Source organism: Ranitomeya imitator, chromosome 6, assembly GCF_032444005.1.
Source record: "Ranitomeya imitator isolate aRanImi1 chromosome 6, aRanImi1.pri, whole genome shotgun sequence".
Classification (NCBI taxonomy): Eukaryota; Metazoa; Chordata; class Amphibia; order Anura; family Dendrobatidae; genus Ranitomeya; species Ranitomeya imitator.
In genome coordinates, this window is record NC_091287.1 from 182,073,936 (window position 1) to 182,091,695 (window position 17,760).

General features: G+C 40.1%; 1 protein-coding gene across 4 annotated transcripts in view; it reads left to right on the plus strand.

Moving 5' to 3' along the window:
• TNS3 (tensin 3) overlaps nt 1-17,760 on the plus strand; it is a 515,174-nt gene that overhangs the window by 487,163 nt on the left and 10,251 nt on the right. For all 4 annotated transcript variants that reach the window (XM_069730367.1, XM_069730368.1, XM_069730369.1 and 1 more), the window contains 4 exons: nt 4,141-4,236; nt 4,895-4,972; nt 9,981-10,058; nt 17,362-17,530. In XM_069730367.1, coding sequence (XP_069586468.1) covers nt 4,141-4,236; nt 4,895-4,972; nt 9,981-10,058; nt 17,362-17,530 — 421 coding nt within the window. The remainder of the gene's footprint in view (nt 1-4,140; nt 4,237-4,894; nt 4,973-9,980; nt 10,059-17,361; nt 17,531-17,760) is intronic.

The following is a 17,760-nucleotide window of genomic DNA, read 5'->3' on the forward strand; positions in this document are numbered from 1 at the left end:
CAGCAAAGTTTCCAGCCGCTCCTGAATCAACATAAGCCTCCAGAGAAAAGTGACGGGAACCCAAATGTAGAATAACAGACAAAACCAGAGGCGGAGAGGAATCATAACCACCTAGGAAGGCCTCTCTTACCTGTCCTAGGCGGATGCGTTTCCCGGCTTCTGAGGACAAGCGCGTAAGAGATGAGAGGCACTGCCGCAGTAAAAACAAAGACCTTGTGCGAGTCTCTCCTTGCGGCGTTGCTCAGAAGACTTAAGGCGATCGACCTGCATGGGTTCAGGAGAAGATGAAGAAGCCACCGGGGCTGCTTGAGAAAAAGAAGTCCCTCGAGCAACAGTGGTCTGGCGAAGAGGTCTCCTCTCTCTGACAAGCTCACGAGTGCGCTCCTGAAAGCGCAGATCAATGCGTATGGCCAAGGAGATAAGATCATCCAAAGAGGTGGGAGTGTCCTGTCCCGCCAACTCATCCTTAATCCGTGAAGACAAACCACGCCAAAACGCTCCAACCAAAGCCTCATTATTCCACCCAAGGTCTGAGGACAGAGTCCGGAAACGGATGGCGTACTGGGCTACTGAGAGAGTACCCTGGTAAAGGTTAAAGAGGGACTCAGTGGTAGAGACCAGACGACCAGGTTCATCAAAAACCTTACGGAAGGTATCCAGGAACGGATTGAGTTGGGAGACCAAAGGATCATCACGCTCCCAGAGGGGATTAACCCACGCCAAAGCCTCACCCTCCAAATGGGATACTATAAAAGCAACCTTAGCTCGGTTGGTAGGATAAAGTAGCGGAGATAATTCAAAATGCAACTGGCATTGATTAAGAAAGCCGCGACACGCTTTAGAATCCCCACCATACCGAGGAGGTCTAGCAAGTCGGGGCGAGGGTTGTGGCGCAGACACAGGAGTGGAAACAGAGGCCACATTCTGGAGGGAGAGAAGCCGATCATTAATGGAGGCCATAAAATTCAAAATATGGGACCGAGTGTCCCGTTGTTGACCTAGCTCCTGCTGAAGGGCAACCAACTGCGGAGCAATACCAGGATCAGAAGGCTGTAAAGCCGCTAGGCGAGACTCCATATTCTTTAAAAATGACATGATCCTAGTCTGGTTTTCACGCAAAAAGAGTAACTCCTTTTGGGTGGCGGAGACTCCAGCGGGGTCCATGGCCTGATGTTACTGTGACGCTGTAAGAATCTGGCTGCACTCGGATGTCACCCGATTGCAGTCCTATTAGAGCATGTAGATTCAAACAGTGAAAAACGGAGAGTGGACCCACTGGACCATGATGACGAACCCCTCTCGGACGAGCTGACCAGGTGGACCGCCCCCTATACAGAGAGAGTTAGGGGCAGGCCCGTGAGGGACTATCGCCACGTAAGCTGGAGGGTCGACTGAGATCAGATGGGAACACAGCAGGCACAAAGGGAAAGAGGGAACAGAAAGGAACTACTGAGACAAGGGAGAAGATGGGAACGCTACGGAGGCACGGAGGCTGGCAGGACAATATGGAGACACCGAGGCTGACGGGAGCAAGGAAAAGATATAGGAGCCGGGCAGGTACCGCAGAGGAAAAGGAACTGAAGGAACAAGGCAGGAACACAGGAAACAGGCAGGCACTGCAGAGGGCGGAGGAGACCCAAAGTCAGAGAGCTAGGAACGCACAGAGACCACAGGTGGCCAGAAGCACTTGTAAACACAAATGAACATCAGGCACAGAGAAGCAGCAGGAAGCAGTTTACATAGCAGCATGGGAGCTACTTCCGGGTTACAGTCCTCCAGGATGACGGAGAGGACAGGAAAGAGCGCCAACAGAGGAATCAGATGTGCGCACGCGCAGAGCTGAATGCGATGCGCGCACGCACCCGGCGAGCTGCAGTGGGGAGAGGCGGCGGCAGCAACGGCATGACACCAAATTTATCTTGCGGCCATCCCCATTGACTTCAATGAAACTGAGCTACATTAAGGGATTCCACCTATCCTATGTGTGGTGCGGCTACTGTAAGAAATCAGTCATGGTTTTTAAGCCAGCAATAGACTCTTTAACCCCTATCTGACCTCGGACGGGATAGTACGTCCGAGGTCAGATCCCCTGCTTTGATGCAGGGCTCCGCGGTGAGCCCGCACCAAAGCCGGGACATGTCAGCTGTTTTGAACAGCTGACATGTGCCCGTAATAGGCGCGGGCAGAATCGCGATCTGCCCGCACCTATTAACTAGTTAAATGCCGCTGTCAAGCGCAGACAGCGGCATTTAACTACCGCATCCGGCCGGGCGGCCGGAAATGACGTCATCGCCGACCCCCGTCACATGATCGGGGGTCGGCGATGCGTCTCCATTGTAACCATAGAGGTCCTTGAGACCTCTATGGTTACTGATCGCCGGTGGCTGTGAGCGCCACCCTGTGGACGGCGCTCACAGCACACCTCCATTTCTGCTACATAGCAGCGATCAGCAGATCGCTGCTATGTAGCAGAGCCGATCGCGTTGTGCCTGCTTCTAGCCTCCCATGGAGGCTATTGAAGCATGGCAAAAGTAAAAAAAAAAGTTGAAAAAAATGTTAAATCAATAAAAAAAATATAAAATCTACGCATATTTGGTATCGCCGCGCTCAGAATCGCCCGATCTATCAACTAAAAAAAAGCATTAACCTGATCGCTAAACAGCGTAGCGGGAAAAAAATTCAAAACGCCAGAATTACGTTTTTTTGGTCGCCGCGACATTACATTAAAATGCAATAACGGGCGATCAAAAGAACGTATCTGCACCGAAATGCTATCATTAAAAACGTCATCTCGGCACGCAAAAAATAAGCCCTCAACCGACCCCAGATCACGAAAAATGGAGACGCTACGGGTATCGGAAAATGGCGCAATTTTTTTTTTTTTTTTTTTTTAGCAAAGTTTGGAATTTTTTTTCACCACTTAGATAAAAAATAACCTAGTCATGTTTGGTGTCTATGAACTTGTACTGACCTGGAGAATCATAATGGCAGGTTAGTTTTAGCATTTAGTGAACCTAGCAAAAAAGCCAAACAAAAAACAAGTGTGGGATTGCACTTTTTTTGCAATTTCACCGCACTTGGAATTTTTTTCCCGTTTTCTAGTACACGACATGCTAAAACCAATGATGTCGTTCAAAAGTACAACTCGTCCCGCAAAAAATAAGCCCTCACATGGCCAAATTGACGGAAAATAAAAAAAGTTATCGCTCTGGGAAGGAGGGGAGTGAAAAACGAACACGGAAAAACGAAAAATCCCAAGGTCATGAAGGGGTTAAGGGGTTTGTTTACAGTGGTCTCCTTAAGACAATCCTTTCTTTATTCCCCAGCAGTTCTAGATTTTTTAGAATATGAGCTGCTCTTACAGACACAGAAAAGCTTGTCCTGAGCAAAGAACTCTCATCTTTGGATTCATATGCCCCAGTAGGATAGAGACTTTCATAGCAAGATGACCCTTTTTATCCAACGTAACACACATTGAGAATACTGGCATCCTCAAACGTACATTGGTTTCCTGTAGCAGAGACTTTTTGTCTCTGTAACAATCATTATAATCAGGAAATATAATCTATAGGACAGGGAAAGAAGACCTAATGCACCTATGTGTAGTAGATAGTTTGCACGATGGACACCCACAACCAACCACACGCATTTACTATAGTGCGATCCATTGGTTTCCATCAAGATCTAAGACAAAGACATTTTAGCACAACATTGAAGCATGTTTTTTCTGACATTAGTGATGGAATCTGCAGCAGAGCCACAGAGGCAGATGTGCATTTAACCTGACATGTATTGCACCTTACCAATTTGCCGATAGGCAGAATTGCCACCTAATTTTCTGCTCTACCAATGCAGCTGTAACGTATACTGTATGCTGCACACTAGTAATTTAAAACTAATTGAAAGTTTATTATCCAGAAAAAAATGAAATAATCTCACCATTTAGTGGGTGCCACCCATTACAGAGATGTAATACTACTCTAGCATTATGACCATTACTCTGCAACAAAGCACTGGATAGCTGAAAACGTTTTTAATGGCTGTAGTTGTTGGCAAATTTTAGGAGTAAAATAATGAATAATTTTCCAGTTTAAGAATGTAATACAACAATGAAACCTTATTTCTATTCTTATTTAATAGGTGGAGATTTGACCAATGAACTTGTCCGACACTTCTTAATTGAATGTGTTCAAAAAGGTGTGCGCTTGAAGGGATGCCCCAATGAACCTTACTTTGGTAAATCTCCTGAATATATCTTTAATTTTTCTACAATTACAAGCATCTTATTCATGCAACGTAAAACAATACTCGTTACATTTTGTATAATGTCTAAAAAAAACGCATCTAGCTTTCCCCTTCTGATTACTGGCATTGTCTTTTATTTATCGGGGTTAGGAAATGTGTGCAGGTAACTTATTTTGTATATTGAATCATAGTTAGCATTCTAAAGAATACCTATTTTATAGTCTGTTATTGAAAATGTCCGGGTAAGGGTTTGTACATCGCATTTTTGATGTGGTTTTTTTGTGCATTTTTTTCATGTGAAAAAAATGCAGCATTTTGCAGTGACAGAAAATGAATTCCTGTAATCTCATTCACATTGTGTGGCTTTTTGATCTGTTGTGTTCTTTTCTTTTTTTAATGCAGCATGTCAATTCTTTCAGCTTTTTTTTTTTTTTTCTGTTGAGGTCAAAATTGTTTAGCACCAAAAGAATGCATTGGAAACACATTACAAATGCATAAAAAACTGAACTTTTGGCTGCAGTTTTCTGCCCGCTGCCATTGTCCAGGGCATATATTAGGTCTATAGAGAGGATGTAGCCTATACTGGTGCTCTCACTTTATGTAGTACTTGAAGATTTCCGTTTAACCTGTTATTTCTTTTTAACTCTAGGAAGTCTGACAGCTTTGGTTTATCAACATTCCATTACGCCACTGGCACTGCCATGTAAATTACTTATCCCTGACAAAGGTATGCATCACTACAGGACCCCTCTTTTTCTTTACTTAACAGCACATACTTTTTATTAAAAGTGAAAAACTTCTTTGAATGAAGTTGACTATATGTTAATGTATGTAACAAACAACACAGTAAAAACTTACAACATTAAAATATTGCAAAAGGTTCAACTTTGAAACCCAATGGATGAGACAGTGAGCTTGGTATCCCAGGTAGTTGTGGGGAAATGTGAGCGTAGTAAGACATTTCCGATAGGTATAATGGGCTGGGGCCATCGGATTGGGAGACAGAGAGGAGTCTGAGCGGCCAGAAGAGCAGGTAGGTTTGCGTGCTCTGTCTTTAACAAGGAGAGTAAGAAATAACTGTAAAATGGCGGACAGATTGTTTATAAAGAGGTTCTGCTCTGAATTCCTTCATGCAGGGGAGGCACTTTGTGAGTTATGTGAGTGGATGCACAGTAAACACAGTGGTGTGGCACAGTTTATGGACAGCTGTGGCATAGATGCACTTCCACAGGTGGTTGCTTAGCTATTGAGGGTGTTACATTAAAAACATGGGAGTGAGCACATTCCTGTGAGAACAGGAGGAAAGCCATGAGCAATAAATATTACTCGTGTCAAGTTTTGAAAATTTATATTTATTGAAGCACGGTGATTTATCCAACAAAAAGTCAAGGGTGAATAGTAATTGGATATATTAAAACTTAACCTTTATTAGGTCTGAATAAAACAAACTTACAAAAATGAAAAAAATAATAAAGGGGAGAAGGGAACCCCTGTGCAATAGTGTACCCTAATACCAACACAGAATAGGGAGGACAGAAATAACAAAGACAAGAATACAATAAAAACTGACAGTGCTAAATGGTCACTAAACCTGTGACCTCACAATCAAACGAAGCTAGAATAAAGCTCGGCTTGTCTAAAAAATGCCAAGCCTGGACTGTGCCAAATATCAAAAAAGGGGGCCTCAAGTGGAGTGATCCTCAAATATTTTATGGTCATAGTTCTACACAGGGAGTAATTCTATGATTTACAGGACCCTGTTTTATATTATGAACACCGCCAATGAGTGTACGGTATTGCATGTGTGCTTGAACAATCCCTTTGTCAAGCACGTGACTTATCAGTCTGTATATCTTTGACCCTTAATACTATACTGAGGGACTCCGTCATCCGGCACCCTTACTCAATTTGTTTACTTCAAAGTCCATATAAACAGTTATCACAGATTGTTACCTAATCACATACAGATATGTTTAGCTACTGTCAAATTATTATATTTCCCAGAGGAGCATTGCACGGCGAATAAGCCTCCTTACCTTGACAAGCCAGAGATGGTATGTCACTCTGCAGACTGTGAGCCCTCGCGGGCAGGGTCCTCCCTCCTTATGTACTCGTGTGCCTTGTTATCTGCTCATGTTTAATGTATTTGTCTATATTTGCCCCGTATTCACATGTAAAGCGCCATGGAATAAATGGCGCTATAAAAATGTATAATAATAATAATAAAAAACCTCCCAATGATAACAGTATAATCTCCAAAATAAATAAAAACTCAAATGCACTGTTCAGGCACAGTAGAATTTCTATACATTTGATATGTTTTAAAGAACTGAAAATGCTCATTTATGGAATTTGCAGCATTAGGAGGTCACATTCACTGAACAAAACAGCTATTTAACTCCAAAACCTCCTAACAGGCCAAGTTACATGTTAACATAGGATCCCTTCTTTGATATCACCTTCACAATTCTTGCATCCATTGAACTTGTGAGTTTTTTGGAGAGTTTCTGCTTGTATTTCTTTGCATGAAGTCAGAATCGCCTCCCAGAGCTGCTGTTTTGATGTAAATTGCCTCCCACCCTCATAGATCTTTTGCTTGATGATACTCCAAAGGTTCTCTGTACGGTTGAGGTCAGGTGAAGATGGTGGCCACACCATGAGTTTATCTCCTTTTATGCCCATAGCAGCCAATGACTCTGAGGTATTCTTTGCAGCATGAGATGGTGCATTGTCATGCATGAAGATGATTTTGCTCCTGAAGGCACGTTTCTGCTTTTTAGACCATGGAAGAAAGCTGTCAGTCAGAAACTCTAAATACTTTGAAGAGGTCATTTTCACACCTTCAGGGACCTTAAAGCGTCCTACCAGCTGTTTTTCCGTGATTCTGGCCCAAAATGTGACTCCTCCACCTCCTTGCTGACGTCACAGCCTTGTTGGGACATGGTGGCAATCCACCAACCATCCACTACTCCATCCATCTGGACCATCCAAGGTTGCTTGACACTCATCAGTAAACAAGACTGTTTGGAAATTAGTGTTCATGTATGTCTGGGCCCACTTTAACCATTTCTGCTTGTGAACACTGTTTAAGGTTGCCTGAATATTAGGTTTATGCACCACAGCAAGCCTCTGAAGGATCCTACACCTTGAGGTTCGAGGGACTCGAGAGGCACCAGCAGCTTCAAATAACTGTTTGCTGCTTTGTAATGGTATTTTGGCAGCTGCTCTCTTAATCCAATGAATTTGGCAGAAACCTTCCTCATTATGCCTTTATCTGCATGAACTCTGTCTGTGCTCTGTTTCAGTCACAAATCTCTTCACAGTATGATGACCACTCTTAAGTTTTCGTGGAATATCTAATGTTTTCATACCTTGTCCAAGGCATTGCACTATTTAATGCTTTTCAGCAGCAGAGAGATCCTTTTTAGTTCCCATATTACTTGAAACCTGTGGCCTGCTTAATAATGTGGAACATAATTTTTAAGTAGTTTTGCTTTAATTAGAATCACCTGGAAAACTAATTATCACATGTTTAAGATTGATTTCAGTGATCCATTGAGCCCTGAGACACAATACCATCCATGAGTTTATTTGAAAAACAAAACAATTAAATGTTTATGACACTTAAATCCAATTTGCATAATAATTTGGAACACAGTGTACATATGGGACCACGCTACCTCATAAAATAGTTGTGAGCATCCCTTACGGTTATTACTATACGGTCACTATATCAATTTTACAATGAATCATTTCTTAAATCGCTGACATATATAGAGCAGCATGATATTAATAAGCCCATTGATTTGGGTGGATCTCACCGCAAGCTGGAGAGACTCTGCTCAATAGAACTATGATCATTTGAGGATCACTCCACTTGAGGCCCCCCTTTTTTGATATTTGGCACAGTCCAGGCTTGGCCTTTTTTAGACAAGCCGAGCTTTATACTAGCTTCATTTGATTGTGAGGTCACAGCTTTAGTGACCATTTAGCACTGTCAGTTTTTATTGTAGTTTTGTCTTTGTTATTTCTGTCCTCCCTATTCTGTGTTGGTATTAGGCTACACTATTTCACAGGGGTTCCCTTCTCCCCTTTATTATTTTTTTCATTTTTGTAAGTTTGTTTTATTGAGACCTAATAAAGGTTAAGTTTTAATATATCCAATTGCTACTCACACAAGTTTTGAAAATTTCCTTTCAAGCTCTTCTTTCTGCTCCCGATGGCCTATGAGGGCTTAGGAGATCTGATCATCTGTAGTGATGGGTACCTCTCTCTTTCTTTTCTTTTCTTTTCTTTCTTTCTTTCTTTCTTTCTTTCTTTCTTTCTTTCTTTCTTTCTTTCTTTCTTTCTTTCTTTCTTTCCTTCCTTTCTCTGTCTTTCTTTCTTTCCTTCCTCTGTCTTTCCTTTCTCTTTCTTTCTTTCTTTCTTTCTTTCTTTCTTTCTTTCTTTCTTTCTTTCTTTCTTTCTTTCTTTCTTTCTTTCTTTCCTTTCTCTTTCTTTCTTTCTTTTTTTCTTTCTCTTTCCTTTCTTTTCTTTCTCTTTCTTTCTCTTTCTCTTTTTCTCACTTTCTTTCTCTTTCTCTTTCTCTTTCTTTATCTTTCTCTTTCTCACTTTCTTTCTCTTTCTCTTTCTTTCTGTCTCTTTCTTTTTCACTTTCTTTCTCTTTCTCTTTCTTTCTTTCTCTTTCTGTCTTTGTTTCTCTTTCTCTTCCTCTTTCTTTTTCTTTCTCTTAATTTCTTTCTTTCCCTCTTTCTCTTTCTTTCTCTCTCGCTTTCTATTTTTTTTTCCTCTTTTTCTTTCTTTCTTTCTTTCTTTCTTTCTTTCTTTTTTTCTCTTTCTCTTTCTTTCTCTCTTTCTCACTCTCTCTCTTTCTCTAGCAGAAAAAGAAGAGATAAGAATCAGTTTATAGATATCAAAATTGGGCCGTTTACGCACATACGGTGCTATAATGGTTTGACAACACTTATCTTTTCATATCAGATTGGAATCGAACAGAAAAATCCTTTGTTTAAAAAATTAGAGCCAAATGGAGTGACATTAGGATCTCATAGAAATATTATGATTGTATGCTTGAGGTTTTAGTATTTATACATGATTAAAAACATTTTATTCTGTAGTTTTTGACCAATATGCTAATCTCTAGAGTGAACAAAGTGTTTCACAGACAAGCTTGATGCTGGTTGTGCTGGGCATTGTGTGTAGCACATTAAAACAGCCTTCCACTAGGTGTACACTTATATAGCTCATCAGTATTTCCATCAGAATCCCTAAAAACCTGTTTTTTGACTGTACCCGTAACAGAGCCCTGACTAAGATATTCATTTGAATGAAGCCAATGGAGTAACTGTAGACACTGTTTGGTTTCCATCTTAGGAGTATTCGTTTTTAGACGTGCGCAAACCATGGTTTATCATGCATGTCTGAAAAAGTCAAATACTGCCAGACTGGGTCCACGTTTACTTTGTGAGCTTAATTCCAGTGAATACCTTCATTGGGGCTCTGTCAGGGTTTTCGTGGGAGTATAGTTTTTGGGTGCATTGCAATGGAGATGTAGTTGCTAAACAGAGCAGTGCATAAGTGTATGCCTAGCCTTAAAAAAGGCTTTTGTATTTTCCATGCAATAATTTGCTGCATGAATAGATTACACTAAGCATATGTGTCACGCTCGCTAGTAGGAAATGTAAACAATACAAATTTGGGGGATTTCTAGTCATCCTGATTATATTTCATTTTAGATCCTTTGGAGGAAATTGCAGAAACTGCTCCCCAGACTGCCGCAAACTCTGCTGCAGAGCTGCTGAAACAAGGAGCAGGTAAGTCATAGAAGTGCTCACTTGAGAACCTTGGCTAGTTACTCTCCTCTAGATATGGATATGCTCCTTTAGGGTGCCTGTCAATGTTAAGTTTCCTGCAGCCAAGAACTATAGGGCAAAAATTGGCATGTGGGTTTAATGCCAACTGCCGCAGTTTTACAATTCAGTTATCACACACAGCTTGTACAGATGGAGATCATTGAAACTATTTGCTTCACCTTTAGAAGCCGAGGTTCTTGGCCAATGCGGCACAAACACAACACAGGTGTAAAGGCAGCTTTTTGTTGGCTAGTCTTCAGAATCATTTAATTGGAATAATATACAGTGCCATGTAAAAGTTGAAGATGTAATAATCTCTAAAAGGTCTAAAGTTAAAGATGACACATTTCCTTTGTATTTTAGGAAAAAAATATATAAATTGTCATTTTTCTCGTATTAAAAATTAGAAAAAGAGAAATGAGGCCGATGGAAAAGGTTGGGCATCCTTGGAGAGTTGTGTGCTCAGATAACTTTAACCAAGGTTTCAGACCTCAATTAGCCTGTTAGGGTTATGGCTTGTTCAGTATCATCATTAGGGAAGGCCAGATGATGCAATTTCTCAGCTTTATAAAAACCCAGACTCCTGTAACCTTGTGCCAAAAAACAGGTGCAATGGGTTCTTCTAAGCAGCTGCCTAGCACTCTGAAAATGAAAATGGTGGGCCCACAAAGCAGGAGAAGGTTGTAAGAAGATGGCAAACGGTTTTCAAATTGCCGTTTCTGCAGTTTAAAATGTAATTAAGAAATGTCAGTTAACAGGAAGAGTGGAGGTCAAGATAAGGTCTGGAAGACCAAGCAAAATTTCAGTGAGCCCTGATCATAGGATTACTTGAGAGGCAAATCAGAACTCCCTCTTGACTGCAAAAGACCGTCAGATTTAGCAGACTCTGGAGTTGTGGCACATTGTTCTACTGTTCAGACACACCTGCACGTATATGAACTTCATGGTACAGTCATCAGAAGAAAGCCTCTTTTGCATCCTCTCCATTAAAATTCAGCATCAGAAGTATGCAGAAGGACATCTAAACAAACCTGATGCAATTTGGAAACAAGTCCTTTGGAACGATGCCGTTAAAATAGAACTGTTTGGCTACAATGATCAAAGATATGTGTGGAGAAAAAAGGGCACATCATTTCAGGAAAAGAACATCTCACCAACAGCATGAGCACTGGTCCATGGTTGCTAGCCCCCCCTGACAGCATCTACATCGGCTCTGCCTTAATGTGTGACTGCTCTTCCGCTTATGTGACACTGTAGGTGGACTTGACACACCACTGGTCACATTCATCTGATGACTCTCTTGGTGACGCCAGCTCTTTCGGCATCGGCTGCGCATGCGCCAACCATGTCCGGTCTTTTTGGCGTGCTGCGGAGACGCCACTTATAATTGGCTGGTCCTGTCTATATAACCTCGTTTTGGTTTAGCGACGCCACTCCCCCGGAAGAAGGCACTTAGCCGAAATGCGTGTAGGGGTTGTGACACCGCAGGTACGAGGTAATCATTTCCTTCTCTATGCTCCTTGCCCTGTAATCCTTCCTATTCCTATTTTTGGCCTTATTACTTTACTAATGAAATTACTTGACGTACATGTGAACCTTCACTCGTTATTACGGGCATATTTGAGAACCTCTACCTACTATCACTGGCACTTCGGGCTCATCTTATGTGCCTCTGACCTTTCTCACACTTAATCTTCCCCTTGTTGGCACGGGTGTCTATACCATCTGACACTGTGTTTTGTTACCCATATATATGGTTTAAGCTTGGGGGTGGATCAGTCATTCTTTGGAGTTGTGTTGCAGCCAATGGCATGGGGAACATTTCACGGGTGGAGGGAGGAGTGGATTCAATGAAATTTCAGCAAATTCTTGATGCAAACATAAAAGCATCTGTAAAAAAAAAAAAAAAGCTGAAGTTGAAAAGAGGATGGCTTCTACAAATGGACAATGATCCTAAATACACATCAAAATAGACTACCTCAAAAGGCGCAAGCTGAATGTTTTACAATGGCCTTAACAGTCTACTAATCTAAACATCATTGAAATTCTTTGGCTAGACCTCAAAATAACCTTGCATGCAAGACGGCCCAGGAATCTCACAGAACTGAAAGAATTTTCCTTTGAAGAATGGATGAAAATCCCTCAAACGAGAATTGAGAGAGTCTTGGCTGGCTACTTAAAGTGTTTACAAGTGGTGATACTTTCAAAAGGAGATGCTACTAGTGTTTGTGCCCAAACATTTGCATCGGACCATTTTTTCCTTTTTGTAATTTTTAAAATGTTAAAAGAATAAAAAAATGTTTTGCCTAAAATATAAAGGAAATGTGTCATCTTTAACTTTAGGCCATTTAGAGATCATTTCATCATCAACTTGCTTAACTGTTAACTATATCAGTAATTTTAACCAGGAGTGCCCAAATGTTTACATGCCACTGTATTGGTAAAACATTGGTTGGTCTGTTAGTTGGGACAATGTAGCAGATTAAAGTCAAGAAGTTAAGTCTACAAAATTCCCTAATTATGAACTAACTTTATAATGACAGAGTTCTAAGTGGACCTTCTCTTCAGACACCAAAACAATTTAACACTAGTGATGAGCGAGTGTACTTGTTGCTCGGGTGGTCTCCAAATATTTGTAACTGCTCGGAGATTTAGTTTTCGTTGCCTCAGCTGCATGATTTACAGCTGATAGACAGCTTGAATACATGTGGGGATTCCCTAGCAACCAGGCAACCCCCACATGTACTCAGGCTAGCAGTCGTAAATCATGCAGCTGAGTCAACAAAAACAAAATCTCTGAGCAGTTACAAATACTCGGAGACCACCCGAGCATGCTCGGGAAAACCCGAGCACCGAGTACACTCGCTTATCACTATTTAGCACTTAAGCACATTGTAACAATACTATGCTCAGACATTAGTGTATTTGGTAAAACCATTTCAAGTTGCTTTGTTTCTTCAGATATAGACATCTATATGACAAAATAACATTCAGAAAGGCCCTATATAAGTTTTCAATGTGCGCTACGCTGGATGTGTTTAATGATTTTATTTATTTTTTAAGTGTCAGAATCTGCTAATTTGAAGAGATCTGCCAAAAACCTGTTGTCATATAGTGCTGCCATGTTAGATCACATTATTTTACTCGTACATAAGCAGCCACATAAGTTTATGGCAGCGACTCATTTTCCCACACATTATACACATTTCTGACAATTTTGGCAGAACTGTCTTATTTTAAGTCCAGTTTTATAGCTCTATATAGATGCTCTTACAGAAAATGACAGGTGAAAGAGCACTTTAATATTGTTACAAGATTTAACTTTTTTATTTGCTACGTTTCTTGCAGCTTTATGTATTATGCAGTTCATTATACACTTTTCAGTTTCCCCATTAGTGCGTTCTTGTTTGAGTTATGTTTAATTTTGAAATTTTTGCTCAGCTTGTGTTTAAATTGCATGATTATTTACAGATCACATCCTGAAATTGTGCAGAACTTTTTTCTTATCTAAATTATTTGGTTATCTTACAGAGTTCAGTCCAAGTATCATGCTACATGCCCGTGCTAAATATTTTGTTGAAATGCAATACATTTATACATATTAGTCCATAGATAAATTCCCAAAGAACACATTCAAAATCTGATATTCAAAAGAAAGCCCACCCCCCCAAGATATTATACAGGCCACAGAATGTTTAGTTCAAAATGTATACATTTTATTTATAATAAATGAATAAAATATTTCATATTTTTAACATCCATAATTTTGTACATATGCAAGTACCTCCAATCCAAAACAAGCTGGTCACATGTGCTTTAAGTGAACAAAATCTAAATAGATTTTCAGGGTAAATAACACAATCATATATTAAAGTGCCAATGTGCATGGACATATATATAAGGCTGGCTGCAGTAATACATGTATGGGTATTAGCCAGAGTATTTCCTAGTTTATAAATAGTCTATTTTTTGTGCTCATACACGGGATAAGTAACTCCTAAACAATTGCCCTAGCACATGTATTACTGCAGAAATATGAAGACTTAGATATACTGTGCAGGGTTTCCAAAAGTAAAAATCATGTAAATACCCAAATATTCTTTATTGTTAAAAACAAAGGCAAATCATGCCACCAGTAGTGACCAAACAAAAAAACAAACAAAAAACAAAAACAAAAAAGTGTTCAACCCAATTAAAATCTATAGGAAAATACTAGTAATCCCTGGATAGGAACCTAGATGAGCCCTACCTGCCAGCGGAGGTTGACACCCTAGGGGGGAACGTATTGGAGCTAATCTTTTGTGACACAAATTATCATTACATCAGGCCTCCTGATGAGCCTAAGTAGACAAAACGCGTTGAGGCGCTAACAGTATAAGGGCAGATGGTGTGTGATGCTCCTTGAAATGCAGAGGAGTATCAATGGTTTCCACGCTTAATGTTTTTTGGATATGAGGTATTATTACCGGGTATATATACAGATGGAGTATCTGGGGTATCTGCGGTGAAACAAACTGCGGTGGTTATATGACCTATGTATCAAACTCGTGCTGTGCGTGTATGGTCTCTACCCTGATATTATTACCTGTGATGCTCTTTATACCCTGAGGTGTGTCTTCTGAAATTCAAAATAGACCCCTGATTGTAAGGGTCCAAGGCACAAAATATAAAACCTCTGTGGGTGCATTTAACCCTTGATACGGTGAGGGTATATGTTTAATACCAGCCACCTGAGTGGTTACCATGATCTGCTGATATCAACCATCCATGACACCGGGTATTGCCCTTTATGTGTTCATGTTGTTTTTATGTCTTTTTGGGTTCTAGTTTTCCCTAGGACAGTACTTTCTTGTCTAGCGATAGAGGTCCTGTAGTCTGTGGGTAGAGGGTCTCACTAGTGGCTGCAGGGTTCATCAGGGCCCGTAGGGTCAGTCATCGTGGAGCGGGGGCGCCAATACGTGTTCCCCTAGGGTGTCAACCTCCGCTGGCAGGTAGGGCTCATTTAGGTTCCTATCCAGGGATTACTAGTATTTCCCTATAGATTTTAATTGGGTTGAACACTTTTTTTGGTTTTTTTTTGTTTGGTCACTACTGGTGGCATAATTTGCCTTTGTTTTTAACAATAAAGAATATTTGGGTATTTACATGATTTTTACACATGTATTATTGGCAAACCAAATAAGGTGTAATTATTCAGACATATTTACCTCTGTAAGCACATGTGAAACCAGAGAAACCCCTACGTGCGTTTCGATATGTTTTTCTTCCAGGGGCGTGATCAACTATAAGTTAATCTGATAGCAATTATGGAATAAGTTACCTTAACACATAATTTGTCAGTATTAAAGCTTTTGTATAAAGCACATGTGACCAGCTTGTTTTGGATTGGAGGTACTTGCATATGTACAAAATTATGGATGTTAAAAATATGAAATATTTTATTCATTTATTATAAATAAAATGTATACGTTTTGAACTAAACATTCTGTGGCCTGTATAATATCTTGGGGGCCCTTTCTTTTGAATATGAAATGCAATACAGTTGGGTTCGGAACTCTTTGGGCAGTGACAGATCAGTCATAAATTAGCCTGTGTACTACAGTACAGTGAATGTGCTCCACAGCCCACACAATGTGATTGAAGTGTACACCTTCAGCTGTAATTCAAATGGTTTCCCAAACTTATTGCATTTACCGTTACGGAATTGTACCTTTTTTCACATCTGTTCATTTCCATGAGATCAATAATTGGTCAGTTGGCTTATAAGCTGTTCCATGCCTATTACCACATTTTTTAATGATAAAATAAGTTCATAATTAAGGGTTTGACGCTAATTCAATGCTACAGCATACTAATTGTCACTATCATATCCTGACTGACAACAGCCTTGAAGGAGTGCACTATGCACATTTGCCATAAATGTACAGCAAATGTCACCAAGGGGTTAAGATAAAGGAATGAACTGTTCTTCAATGGCAGAGTGAGTCCCCAAACTAAACCTGAGAATGCTATTCGCTTTCTGCCTTCAGATTGTTCTTCATTAAGTCCCACAAACAAGCAACATCTGTAGGCATGTCACGGCATCTCAAGGGAGTGAACCCCTTATTTCATGAAGTCTACGAGTTCCACACTTCAGGCTGACATTGGCTTAAACTGATCTGCTTCCAAGTATTAAAACTGGCAGCTCCCTTAGCAATTGCCAACTAAAGACCCCCCAAGAAGTGCTCAAGGACGCTGCAGGCCATCTTAGCACTTTTAGGCCAGACACACTGCTCAGAGTAGCATGAGCAACATGAGACTTGACATTGTCATGTTCAATAACGGGCTTCAGGGACACTTTGGAGAAATGGCTATTCCACTGGTTCCACGGCCAAATCAATATAACGCAGGTCTTGGTGTACCTGGAATGAAATGATGCTTAAACTTGATAATAAATGGAGATGGGTATCACCTGGGTCATCTGGGTATACTTAAAATTACTATTAATCCTTAAAATTCCATCATTCCAAAACTTTCCCATCTTGGTGTTGCAATTTCACTATTGAGGAATATGTAGGCCTATGAGACTGTTACTGTGGGTTTCCTGACCTGAACTTAAGTCTGTACTCAGACTTCTAAATTCAGATATGTGAAACTGTCCTAAAGAAACAAAATGAGTACTGCGATTGCAGCTATGAATGTTTATAACATTTCTTCATAGGCTGAGGTAGCAGGATTTACCTAGCAAATGTATTTGGTTGTTAAGCTAAGGTTCGTAGAATTAGTCCAAAACTGCGCTTTATTATGAAAATACAAGGTATAAGGCAATGTTGAAAAAACAGTGCAATCATAATAGATGTAACACATGCAGTTCTCCAAATAGATGCAAATCCTTCACAATTTATTAGTACTAACAAAAACATTTATTCTGCCTATTTGTTTTATAAGTCTGATACTTGAGCAACAGGGTTGGACAGAAGCCCAGTTCCTAGTTGTTTTTGTAACGATTTCAGTAAACGTATTCAATACTTTTTCCCGGTGTCATTTTTCATTATTACACTTAATTTATGGACATCTGTGATTGATTTCTTTGACTGTATGGATTGTTACCGAAATCTGATCAGTATTTCATGTTCGTAGCAGCTTTAGAGTTAGATTTATTTAGGAAATTGGTGACATTGTTCACCCACCATAAGTGTTTTTCATCTAGGGCTATTTTGTAGAGGTGGTGTGTTGTAGACTTGTTACTTTTATTTTATTATATTTTATATTTATCACTTTCTAGCTTGCAATGTTTGGTATCTAAATTCAGTGGACATGGAGTCACTTACAGGATATCAGGCTGTGCAGAAAGCATTGAGTATAACGCAAATTCAAGAACCCCCTCCTATTTCCACTGTGGTGCACTTCAAGGTGTCTTCTCAAGGAATCACTCTAACAGACAATCAACGGAAGTAAGAAATAATTTCTTTTTTTTGTTTAATATTATTATTATTATCGGAACTTTACCATTGTATATGTGATGTAGGTCAGTTTGTTCTGAATTTCTAGCTCTGTTGCCTATTGTGAATAATGAATAATATACTGCCATGACATGATGCAGTCTACTTTTTATTAAGGGCAGCAGTTTTCTTAGTAGCTTATTTATTTGCTGCCCTGGATCAAATGACCAAAAAAAAAAAAA